The sequence below is a fragment of the Convolutriloba macropyga genome, chromosome 10, assembly GCF_964194025.1.
Source record: "Convolutriloba macropyga chromosome 10, txConMacr16.3, whole genome shotgun sequence".
NCBI lineage: Eukaryota > Metazoa > Xenacoelomorpha > Acoela > Convolutidae > Convolutriloba > Convolutriloba macropyga.
The window spans coordinates 10,030,110-10,040,554 of record NC_134477.1 but is presented as its reverse complement, the minus strand read 5'-3'; the positions used below and the strand labels follow the sequence as shown (position 1 = coordinate 10,040,554).

At 33.2% G+C, this 10,445-nt stretch overlaps 1 protein-coding gene across 1 annotated transcript; it reads right to left on the bottom strand.

The window, feature by feature from the left end:
* Positions 1 to 6,933: 6,933 nt before the first annotated feature.
* On the bottom strand, positions 6,934 to 10,089 carry LOC142348496 (cell division control protein 42 homolog). Its single transcript, XM_075399872.1, has 3 exons — positions 9,902 to 10,089; positions 8,801 to 8,988; positions 6,934 to 6,987 (listed from the first exon to the last, which is right to left on the bottom strand). Exons 1-3 carry the CDS (start codon positions 10,080 to 10,082, stop codon positions 6,934 to 6,936), a joined length of 423 nt encoding a protein of 140 aa, XP_075255987.1. The 5' UTR covers positions 10,083 to 10,089.
* Positions 10,090 to 10,445: the final 356 nt, after the last annotated feature.

Genomic DNA, 10,445 nt, shown 5'->3' with positions numbered 1-10,445 from the left:
TAGAATTGTTCCATTTTTTCTAAGTATTTCAGAACACCAAATGCGAAAACCAATGTGCCAGAATACTCTAAAGTAGTCCAATAGTGATCTTACAGATCATAATGCTAGACAGAACAAGAGAACAAATCAAATTACTATAAAAAAAGAACGAAAACGATGTGGAGTAACAAATCTTTAATCTTGAAAAGCGTTCAAAAATGGAACAAATTGCCCTCTTCAATAAGAACTTCTAACCCTAAAACTTGCTTTAGAAATGTTTTAACCGAGTTTTTGCTCGATTAGCACAAGAAATTACCCGTTAATAGACAAATGGGAGCCTTCAGATCCTATTTTTTACCTATGAGAACGAACAGCCACAATTTGAAGATTATTATATTAATAACAATGCTGATTAATTTATTTGACATTTTAAAGCATGTAGATATCTAACCTTAGGGTTATATTCTGAGTAATTTACATGTTTAAAAAAATGGGGGGGGACTTTTCAGCTAACTTCAATACTAACGTCCTAACGTGGTGAAAGAAACAGGTACCATTTCTCTATTGAATCTGGCACCAATTTTAGTATCTACGCAAACTCCCTGATGGCTTCCGATCTATGAACGCAGTTCTTTTGGAACCCATTTCTTGTGTATATCACGGCGTGAACAAACTCCAGTCTTTGCCACGAGAACATGAGGTACTCGTAATGGGAGCAGGGATGGCTGGGTTGCTATGGATACGGATCTTATCTCACAAGGGATGATGAAATACCATCCTTACTTACTGTTTACTAATCCTTCCTAGAAACAAACAATTTTGAAAAATATTCAAATTATTTTGCCGCAAAACTTACATATATTTTTTGTTATTTTCTTTTTGTCGGATTTTATTTTGGACAACCGTGACAACATTGGCTTGCTTTTGTTTACATTACTTCTTACTGTAACGTGGAAAATGGGTGCGTTAACCATGGATAACTATGGGGGAACATGAATGAAATTCATAGCCCATTTTTAGGGATAATAATATAATATAATAATATAACATAATATAATAATATAATAATAATATAATATATTATAATAAAATATAATATAATTCATACCCCAATACTAAACAATAAAATCGGTATTGTATCTTGGGCAATAACTTCAAGTGAAAAATTGATGGAAGCCAGACCTAATAAATTTTAATTTTCATTTGGGTAGTCCACATTTGAACAGACAGATTTTTCCTTTTTCCACTGAAAATAATGCCGATTAGTCGTTCAGAAAAATAAGTGAACACTTTAACTTAAACATTTTATACATTTTACGTTTTTGTGAAATATCAATTGACTGAACCAAAAGTGGTACTGAAAACTCAATGTAGGGATTATCATCTATTATGACAAGATTCAGTTAAAAAGCGCCAAATGCGCATGAAAATATGGTAAACAAGTAAGAAACAATAAGAGCAGGAGTTTGGAAACATTACATGTTACTGTACAACTGAGCTTGAAGAAAAGACAGTTCGTAAACTGGGAGCTACTGCTATTCTGTTTGGACATATATCTCAATTGAAGAGTGATAAGAAATTTGATATTGTTGTGGACTGCACTGGGGCACCTTCTGTCGTCGAATGGGGAATTGACAATCTAGGGAATTGTTCTGGGAAACCTTATTAAGAGTTGGATGACTTTTGCTTGCTTAACCTCCCGGGATGTTGTCTTAATGGATGGTGTCAGTTTTGACGCTGAACTGGCTTTTTTGAGTTAACTGTCCGTTTTATAGGTTTAAGGAGGCAATGAAATTTTTTGAGGCGAATTTTTAGAAGCCATCCCGTTAAATTACTGGAAGTCCTGCTTATTTTTGTATTAGTTCGCTGAGCCGGCTTATATTTTGGCTGTTTTTTCATAAATAATTTGAGATGGAGGCAAAGTCAGCGATAAGATATAATTATCCGTCTTAAAATTATTGCTACAACAAGGTCTGTATAGATATTTATACAATACTAGCGATTTCGAGTTGCAAACAAATGCCTTCAAGCTATTTCCCAGATATAAATATTTTTTATATTGAAGCAAATAGGCCATTTGAATGTTCAAATTTCATTTCTGCTTTTTTCCTGCAGCTAACGTCATTCGTCATCACTTTTGTGGGTCTAAACGAAACAAGACACGCAATGAAACAAATCGAAAACGAGAAATATCAGATATAGCCATAAGTTTGGAAACAATAATCCGCTTCCATGCAAAGACCCAAGTATAACAGAAAGAACCGTACTTATTCTTAAAATAACATAAATTGAAGATTTTAATGCAAAACAAAAATTTTTAAACCAAACCAACCGAAAAATTGAACGTCTTGATGTCAATATTTCATATTCAAAATGATCATTTTCAAAAGTTGTTGACCGTCAGGGGCTAAGACCGGACAAATACTGAATTTCTTTTTAAAAAGCTACAAATTCTCAAACTGATGATTTTTTTTTCACGCCAAGTTTCTTGAAAGCGTCGTTGTTTTCAGACAAAAACCAAGCAAAACGCCTGCAAGCCAGCAAAAAAATGAAATTGTTTTCCAAACAGAGTGACAAATGTGCGTTGTTTTCAAATAGTGAAAAAAACAATTGAAGCTTTTTGATATTTTGAATAATTAAATAAATATTTAAAGATGTTCTCAAATCAATTCATGCTATTTTGCAATAAAACTACTTGGAAAGAGGTTTGAACAGACCTTAAAGAAACACAGCGAAAAACGGAATGCTGATATTAACGCATCTAACAGGAGAATAAAATTGAAAGAAAAACAAACGTTTGACAGCTTTACACTTTTTATCCGAGTAGTGCGAAATAATAATAATAATAATAATAATAATAATAATAATAATAATAATAATAATAATAATAAAAATAATAATATTAATAATAATAATAAATAATTGTGGTTCCTGGTAATCACAGCAGAACAGCTTTAGGTCTGCAATAGCCTGTTCTCAGCAGCCCTTTTTTCTTAATTATTCCTAACATTTCAGACTGATCTTTTCATGAGCAGCATTACTCTTTTTTTGGTGACTATAGCCACTTTTTTTGCGTCTGAAACTTTCACGTGGTACCATCATTGCAGCCAACAGTGGCCAAGCTATGGTCAACCTGATGCTATGGTTAAGTAGGAGCTCGTACTCACACAGACAGCCTCACGGATGCAGGGGATTGAACTCTCAATCATTGGCTTGTGAACCACACACCTTACCTCTTGGCTATCACGCCACTACGCTATGACGCAACCAACTAGATTTCTCACTAATTTTATTATAGTTCACTTTTTCGATAAGCTCCTTTCAAATGTTTCATCTAATATTATCTAATATTCCCTCAATCCTTGTTTTTTTGTTAAAACTGCTGTTGTCCTTTTTGGCATTTTAAGTTTTAAACTTGATTGAAAAGACAAACTTCGTTCAAACAAAGTTCCCTTAATTGCAACAGGTTGAAACGATTTATGTACAATGATAAGGAACTCCTCTTGAAAACTGCAAAACATCTTTACAGATGAATTCTGCATAGTAAGAATTGCTCAACGCTCTCTTCTCTAATATCTAAAAATATATATGTCCGATGGACACCAAAATTGAAGGACAATAGTCGGTGTGCTTATGATTTAGTTAGACAAAAACGAAAAGAAACCCTTACTTTTTTTTAAGCATCGCCAATATGTTCTGTTTAGAATTGCATGAAATCATTTGTATGTTTGATATTAAACGTGAGAAACCGAATTATTGGTTTGAAACCAAACAAAAAAAATAAAAGCCAAACAACAAAACAAACAAATAATATACAAAACATGTTCTCGGAATGACTATATCAAAAATAGTCCTCAAGGTGTGAACTAATGATGATTCTGAATCAATGTTCAAAATGCACGATAGGTTTCTAAGACAAAATTCGAACAAAAAGTTTAAATTTGTTCAAATAGGCGCGTGAACAAGTTATGGAAAAAATTCAGTAAAATTTATGGATCTCCTGAAATATTTTGTGAAGAATTGTAATTGAATTTTGGCCAACCCTATCTCCTATCTTAACTATTAACTACAATATAAACCAAGAACAGAAGTTTTGTACAGAAAACAAATTTTTTCTTGCGTTTTTCAAACGGAACAAATTGACACGTCCATAAGTTCCGATGCAAAACATGTCAACCATTTCTTGCATGTAAAGCCGATGGCACCGAAGCAGAGAAATATAACGATATTATATTTTGAAAACAAATAAATCGGACAACCAGAACAATTCCTCCGTTTGTTCAGCTCGTAATGGAACGTTCATAATGTTCGGAGTGTGTCCTGAAAAGCCGTTAGTGAGTTTGAACCCGTTCAAATTATGGAGAAATGAGGGAAAAATACTGGCATCCTGCATATGTGACGGAGGACAAGAATTCGATGACGCAATTGAAATGGCCTGGGAAATGGAACAGAAAGGTGTGTTAATCCAATGTTAAGGTTCACGTCATGATTTTGCAGAGGCAGTTCTAAATAATGATAAGGTTTTTATAGTGAGAAAACAAATCTCATTCATAATCAATATTTAATCAGAACATCGCAGAGGTATACTTAGATGGGACGATTTTGGCCGAGTTTGAAACTAAATATCGTATTGATATGTAATAATAATAATAATAATAATAATAATAATAATAATAATAATAATAATAATAATAATAATAATAATTGTGGTTTCTGCGTAATCGCAGCGGAACAGCATTAGGCCATTCAGTAGCCTGTTCTCAGCTGCTCTTTTGCTTATTATTCCCCACATTTCAGACTGTTCTTTTTATGAGCATTGCTCTTTTTTTTGGTGACTTTGGCCACTTTTTTTGCGTCTGAAACTTTCACGTGGTACCATCATTGCAGCCAACATTGGTCAGGCTATGGTCAACCTGAAACTATGGTTAAGTAAGAGCTCATCCTTACACAGACAGCTTCACACGTTATGTTATTAAATTGAATTTACACAATACTAAGATTAATTTAAAATTTAGTCACATATGTTTAATATTACATACTATGTTTACAACTATTTTACATAAATATTATCCGCAAAAAAGTACATTCTAGTCTGAGTAATTTGAGGATACAACTTATTATAAAACTAGTTACAAAAGATGTTGCCTACTTTTGCGAACTTAAGTTGACTGAAAATCACTAGGCCCAAAATCGGCCGATCGGTCATTTAAGAATACCTTTGAGATGTAAGGGTTCAATATTGAGTATGCACTCTAAAAAATGTTTAGGTAAACTTACCTGCAACTTTTGCAGGCAAGCAAAATTGCAGGTAACAATACCCGCAAAATTACCTGCAAAAAAACAACATGGTAAATTGCACGTTAAAATTGCAGGTAGAATTACCTAGAAATTTTGCTGCAGTTAAAATTCCAGATGAAATTGCCTACAACCTGCCTTGAATTTGCAGATATATTTACGGAAAAAATTAAATGCAAGATGAAATTTTTAGATAATTCTACCTGCAATTTTTACATGCAATTTACAGAAAGGATTGCCATTAAACTTTTTGCAGTTAAAATTCTACAAGGGTAACGCTGCAATTTTTAGGTACGTTGCAGACAAATTAACCTAGAGTAACACGTAATTTAGACTGTTTTCAGGTAATTTCTAGGTGAGTTGAAATAAAAAACAATTTACTAGCAAAATCTAGGTATTTTTGCCTGCATTTTACTATCAATTTTCCTGCAAATATTTCAGATTGCGAGTAAGGACATTTCTTTTCATTATAATGAACAACAAAAACGGTCCAGAATCATGTTTGATCCCGTTTTGGATGGGTTAAATGTTGTAAACTGTTAAATGAACTACACTAATATGGCGCAATATCTAGCTACAAAAACTAGCGTGCAAAAATATTTAGCAATCATTACAGAATAGATTGAGTGGGCGAGAAAGTTATTACTGGAACCTTGAAAACAACCTCAGAGCCATTCCACTCAACTCATGTGAGAAAAAAATTCAGTTATATTTACTCTACATAAAAACATTTTGCTTGATTTTTGTAATACAATTATAATCTGCGCTAACTTGTGTACCTTAAGTTTGCGTTTGTGCACGCACTGCAGTTTTTGGTAGTTATATTGTTTGTGAAAAAATTAACCTGGTGAAAGCCAAGTAGAAATCATTTTGGACTAAAAATTAAAACAGTTAAATGTCCATAACATTGCCAAAAAGCTTTTCAGTTAGTTTTGAGTTCTGTCTGCTGCACAATGATTGCAGCTACAGATACAAAACTGCCCACAGAATTGTCATAGCAAACATTTTTGCGAAATTGCTTACTTTTGGGGTAACGTTTTATCTGAGAGCTGATTTAAAGATTTTTTCAAGGTGAAATAAATCTTTCCGTCCAATCTAATTTAATAGTTTCGTTTCCTTTGATAGTTTAAGACATTATCGAAAATAGTAAAATCATATAGTAAAGTATGGATCGAAACGCCAAAATTACCAGCAACTGCCATATTTCCAGGATTATTGGTTTAGCTGATGGGATTGCTTAGTGATGCAGAGATTTTTTATACACCTGTTGCGAATGATATTGTGAACTCAAGAGAGCTAGCCATATCATGACAAAGATCAAAAAGCGCTAAATATCAAGAATATATGACACCTCCCAAAAAATAAACCGAAGAAGTTGCAACCAACAAAAGACTAATCAAATAACACGTCTAAAATATATGCTTTCGAACACAACATGGTGACCCCAAATTCAATTTAGAAGCTTGTAATCTAGAGGTTTTATTTGATTAGTCTATTTGGTACAGCATATTTTTCAGGTTTTTATGGGAGACAATGTTTTTATGGATTTTTGTCGATGTCCTATTCATCATTGTGAAATGACTTCCCCTCTTGAATTCTCTATAGCATCGTTAATAGCTGTAAAACATTTCACTCCATCACTAAGAATCCAATGCAAGCTTATCCAATCATCTTCGGAAACTGATAACTAGTAGAAGGTGTTTCGATCCATACCTGCAAATACAATTTATTCGTTTTCGATATATGTTTTTTTTATCTTTTGAAGAAAAAGAAGCCACAAAAATGATTGAACGGAATGGTTCAAATTAGTTAGTAAAAAAAGTTAATTACATTTGCTCCAGTAAGTTACTCGAAAAACACTGTTTTCTATGTCTACGATTATGTATTAGTTGTAACTATTGAATATAAGAGAGAACTATTGAATTAGTGAATATAGTCACTAGTGAACTAGTGAATATAAAAGACAGTTATCAACGTTCATTCTGATTTGATTCAAATTTGGAAATATCCTGAACAATTGTACGCAAACTTCAAGGTAACTTGGACAGCAATTTCAAAAGTTTACAACTCTTGTCCAGATCCATCGTCAAAAACATCCAAACAGCATTGCTGTCCACGTTAAGAGCGTCTAATTACTACGACGGATGTCCATTAGATGGAAATGACAAATGTCAAAAATGTGAGAATTTCGAGAAATTTTTCTCAAGCTACTAATTGGGGATTAAGCAGACAATTAGGATTTGCAACTGCCAACATCAGGGTTGAAAATAAATTAAGTCTCTGAAGATTGTCTCAAGTGTTTTTGAAAAATTGAAAAAAATTTACATATAAAACACCAAGAAAAATTAAGACTTTTTAGAGTCTCTTTTTTTTGAGACAAAAAGAGAGGTTATCTGCTACTGGACCCAAATATGCCAAAACTCTGTTTTTTTTCTGCAAAAGAAGACATCTACTAGCAAGAACCATCTGGTGCTGAACGCCAGAAAGAAGATCAACCTTAAGAGGAATTCAAAAAATAAGCTATAATTTTGAAGAAAAAGTAGAACCAACCTTCGAACTACGATATCATCAAAAATAAACACTCCTCCTTTTATACCCAAAACTGTCGTCTCGATGAACTTTGTGAACAACAAAAGAAACATTGAACCATTGAGATTAACTGATTTTTCAATAGGTAGTCGAAAAAGTAAAAAAACTCGAAAGTTAACAGCAACAGAATTTGTTTATAAAACACTAGAATATTTTGCCTGTTTTGGAGCTTCCACTTACTTTTGGCAGACAAAAAGATACAAATAGGCGTTGAAAATTCGCCAGCAATAAAGTTTTAGGCTAATTACTTGCTCATTATCGAGGACAAAGTTTACTTTATTCCGTGAAAACTAGTGACGAAATCCATGCTTTCATCTTCACTACATTACATATACTAAATCAGTAATAAAAACAGACAATGGCTGAGCATAAATTGTTCTCAATAACAGATAGCGGCCATCACTTACGAGTAGCTCTACTCAAAAACTTGTCTATATTATGTCTTAATTTCTTAATAATCCAAAAAAACTTAAATTTTTGCTAAATTGATGCAACGCAAAGAAACTGTGCAATTTTGATTGTCAATTTTATTTTAAATTGACTCTTTCTCGTACAATTTGAAGCTAGTGTATAACTGTGAGTCGAAGCTGTTTGCAGTACTTTGCTATTTTTTATAGTTAAAGAGTCCTATTAGAAATTTTAAAAATAACTCTGGGCTAAAAGTATTCAATCAAAACCGTGCTCAACGCTCAGCTTAAATATGAACTTTCGGTTGCCGTATAATCATTTATCTGGATCACAAACGAAAGCTGCTAATATTGCTATAGTTTGAGCTAAATACCTCAAGCGACAAAAGTTGAAAGCCGAAGAAGTATGTCTAATGTTTCTAGTCAAGTAAACTTGAAAGAAAAAAATATTTAGCAAAACCGGTTATATATGCAACGATGCCTATATAATCAGTTTTACATAACCCTTTAAAATTGGACTTTAAGAATACCTTGTCCCTAAGGTCAACTTTTGTCCCAATCAGCAAAAAACAGGAATCTGGCTGATGTTGTTGGATCTCCTTAACCCACATTTCGAACACGTGGTCCAGTGAAGACCTCTGGACAACTGAGAAACAGATAAAGAAGACATCTGTGTCCGGATACGAAAGATGTCGAAGTTGGTCAAAGTCTTCTTGACCTAGAAAATAAGGCCAAATTCGCTTATTTTTTATCTTCTTCGGTAACATTAAACTGGATCATCAAACTGGATTCCTCAATAATAATTATTATGAAATTACACTCCCTTTCTCTCTGTAAACATTGAAATTTTAGATTTTACAGATTTCAGTTATAAGGGCATGTATGACATTGGCGAAAAATGGTTACTATGTCGAGAAGAAATGTTGCAAAATTGCTGTATAAAAATTTCTGTTTTTTTTTTGTATAATGAGACTTCAACATTTCACAAAATTAAGTGAATGAGCGAGCAACTGAGTATGTGACATAGCTAATCATCTATATATATATATATATATATATATATATATATATATATATATATATATATATTTTCTGTGAAAACTGCAGGCTATCATCATAGTTTATTTAGGTTGTCGACATTGCATAAAATGCACAATCCCCTCTCAGGTCGTAAAAAAATAGGTACAGAAAAATCTCAGTAGTTTGTAAATGAAAAAAAATCCGATGACTAGTTTTAGATTGTTCAAAGTCTTTTTGAAGCAGTGACGAATGAGTGATGTCAACGCCGGATTTTGCAAACATGCGTCCAGTTGTCTTTGAAAACATAATGCTGGCAGACGTAGAAAGCGGCATGCTTTTACGCGTATAAATCCTATTTTTTCATTTTAATAATTAATTGATTTTTGCTCAATTTTTTTTACCTTTTAATTGACTTTTTACTCAATTTTGTTTAATTTCTAACTGGTTCAAATTATCAGGCGAATAATTTCGCAAATATCTCGCGTTGACAAAAAATTGTTTCTGTGCTCTTGTTTCGCTCATTTTTAGCAGTTTTCGCACTCCAAAAATTAATTCGCATCCACCCGGACTGATCATTCAAAATGTTCAATAAGACAAACTAATTAACTAACCTGCAGTATCCATTAGTTTCAGGCTAATGGATTTCCCATCAACAGTCTTAGTTGCACTGTAGGAATCAAACGCATTGGGAACATATTCACCGGGAAACTTATCCTCGACATAGCTCATGAGCATGGAAGTTTTTCCCACTTCCCCGTCACCCACGACCACACACTTCACCGTCTGGGCCATTGTTAATCGGTTCAATCAGATTTGATAATTGGGTTAACTTCTATTGGAACTGTTTCTTTTCCTACTCCCCGAAATTTATGAGCAACAATTATTATTCATTTTTGTGCCAAATATTATCTAAAAAGTACAGTTGCTACATCCACTTCTTAATAGAATACACAAACAATGATTAGCGTCGAAAACGCATTTTTCCTACTTTTTCTCACAGAACTGGGATGCTCTGTTCTCGCGGGGGGGGGGGGGGGGGGGGTGGCTGAGTTTCCTCCAAGTTAAATAGAAAACGCTAGGTCAATCTCTTTTCCTTTTCTCCGGGTAACATGAACACTTATCATTGAAATTTTGATATTCCTGGAGCCCAAAAAC